General features: G+C 61.4%; 1 protein-coding gene across 1 annotated transcript in view; it reads right to left on the bottom strand.

Moving 5' to 3' along the window:
- Positions 1–9: 9 nt before the first annotated feature.
- Positions 10–2,231, bottom strand: part of H696_05467 (hypothetical protein) — a gene marked incomplete at both ends in the record, with an annotated part of 2,766 nt that continues 544 nt past the window's right edge. Inside the window, 9 exons of the mRNA XM_009499293.1 lie at positions 10–70; positions 252–440; positions 550–676; positions 783–933; positions 1,040–1,223; positions 1,335–1,434; positions 1,563–1,746; positions 1,826–1,932; positions 2,021–2,192. Coding sequence (XP_009497568.1) covers positions 10–70; positions 252–440; positions 550–676; positions 783–933; positions 1,040–1,223; positions 1,335–1,434; positions 1,563–1,746; positions 1,826–1,932; positions 2,021–2,192 — 1,275 coding nt within the window. The remainder of the gene's footprint in view (positions 71–251; positions 441–549; positions 677–782; positions 934–1,039; positions 1,224–1,334; positions 1,435–1,562; positions 1,747–1,825; positions 1,933–2,020; positions 2,193–2,231) is intronic.

Below are 2,231 nucleotides of genomic sequence, written 5' to 3'. Positions count from 1 at the left end.
CTGGCACTCTCAGTTCATCTTTGAGCGCTCGTTCTTGATCATCCGGACGTGCTCCTGCATGTCGGCCATACTGTGTGTGTGTGTGTGTGTGTGTGTGTGTGTGTGTGTGTGTGTGTGTGTGTGTGGGTGTGGGTGTGCAGAGGTATGTGTGAGTGGGACCGGTGTAGTGGCGGTCAGGTGGGCGAAATGAGCATCGCAAGGTCCGGGGAGAGAGAGAGAGAGAGAGAGGGGGGGGGGGGGGGAACACGTACACGTCCGATGCCAGGATGTTCTCGATTTCCTCGAGAACCGGGATGTTGTCCTCCACCCACTTGAGGTCCTCGTCGACAACCTCGGTCTCGACCTTCTCGCGGCCGGTGCGCGTGCGCGAGGTGAGCTTCCCGTCGCCGACCTGCACCGAGGTGACGCGCTCCTCCAGGGGGATCTGCTCGAGAGTGAAGCTGGGAGTGTGCCAGGAGAGGGGTAGGGGTGATCGATGAGCAATGCGCACAGGAGAGAATGGCGAAAGGGCGAAACGGGGCGAAGCAAGAGGAGGAGGGGCCGCCGCACCGAGAGTTGTTGGTGGTCGGGCGCCAGAGGAACATAATGAGCACCAGCACCACGGTGTAGAGGAGCTGGAAGAGGCCGACATTGGTGAACCAGAGGAGATGCCAGTTCTCGCGCTGGAATTGGACATCTACATGCGCGCGGCCGATGTCCGGGGGAGGCGGAAGAGGAAGGAGAGCGGGTCAGCCAAGCGGCAAGCAGTGTCACAGGGTGGGCGCAGGCAGGGGTGGACGGACCGGCGTTCTGCAGGACCATGACAATGACACCGAAGAGGAAGGCAAACAGCGCCACATAGAGAATGTGGTTCAGATACTTGTAGGCGCGAAGCTTCTCCGACTGGTGGCGGAGGACCAGGCGCGACATGGTCTCGCTGAGGGACGAAGAAATCTGTGGCCACGGTTGCAGGACCAGCAGGGGGGGGGGGGGATGACGTCAGTCAGGGCCGGCGGACGGTGGGGAAGGCACAAGCCCCTGTCGGGCCGAGGGAACGCACCCAGAAGAAGTAGATGGCCAGGATGATGGACTGGGCCAGGGCAATCATGAGGACCGTGTAAGACTGCTGCTCCGGGGCATCCTGCATCCGGTTGAGAACCTGGGTGGCCTTGAACAGGCAGTACACCAGGAAGTTGACGAAGCCGAGGATGAACACCTTGTGGCCAGTGGTGCCGAGGGTGGGCCTAGGAGGCGGGGCAGAGGGAGAGGCGTCGACGTGTGAGGGGGGGGGGGGGCAAGGCTCCAGGGGGAAGGGGGATGAGAAAGGAAGCATGGCGACCGAGCGGGGAGCGCACTTGACCAGACCGAAGCCCATGCAGACGACAAGGAAGGCCGACAGGGAGGAACTCAGGCTACCAGCGCCGAAGATGACCGAGATCGTGAGGAGGGGCATGGCTGAGAGGGGGAGAGACAGAATAGGGGGAGATGTTAGAGCGAGCATGGGACAAGAAAAAAAAGTGCCTGCACCGGGGGAGAGGGGGACAGGTGGGCGTGCACAGGTGGGCGTGGCCTTCGGCGCGTACACTGAACACCCGTCTTGTTGTAGTCGTTGTAGAAGGCAAAGTAGAAGATGCACTCCATCAAGTTGAGCAGCACCACACCGGAGATGTAAAGCTGCACACGCAGGATATCCTTCCAGTACAGGGCGCAGAGGACGGCCCAGACAAAGCCGATCGCCAGATAGAAGAGCCCAAGGAAGCCATAGAACTGCACGCGAAGGGAGGAGGTAAGCACGGGCACCGAGCAAATGCGACCCGCCGAGGGGACATGCGCATGGATGACGCACCGGCAGCAGGGGATAGTCCAGGGCTGGGACCTTGCCATAGGGGAAGACCGAGTAGATGGTGCCCTCGGCGTTGCCGGTCTGGGGGACCACCGTAATGCAGTAGAGGCCTGGACAGGGAAGATGGAGGGACACAGAGCGCGGTGAGCATGGTGGATGATGGCGCCGGGGCGGTGGGCGACACTGCGTGGCACGTACTGCGCTTGGTGACCAGGAAGGTATCGGTGATCGGGTCGTCCTCGGAAAGGGCGAAGCGCATGAAGTTCGACTCGTTGACACTGCCGGGGCCGTCAATGGGCTTCAGAATAATCTCACCGGGGTAGGAGATACCGCAAATCTCGGTGGTGTTCTTGACCGGGCAAGAATAAATCTGTGTCGAGCACAACGGAGACGGGTGGGTGAGTGGGGG

The sequence above is a fragment of the Fonticula alba genome (assembly GCF_000388065.1).
Source record: "Fonticula alba strain ATCC 38817 unplaced genomic scaffold supercont2.11, whole genome shotgun sequence".
In the NCBI taxonomy this organism is placed as follows: Eukaryota; order Rotosphaerida; family Fonticulaceae; genus Fonticula; species Fonticula alba.
Note: the sequence above shows the minus strand (reverse complement) of the source record. Positions and strands in the feature narration are given on the sequence as shown.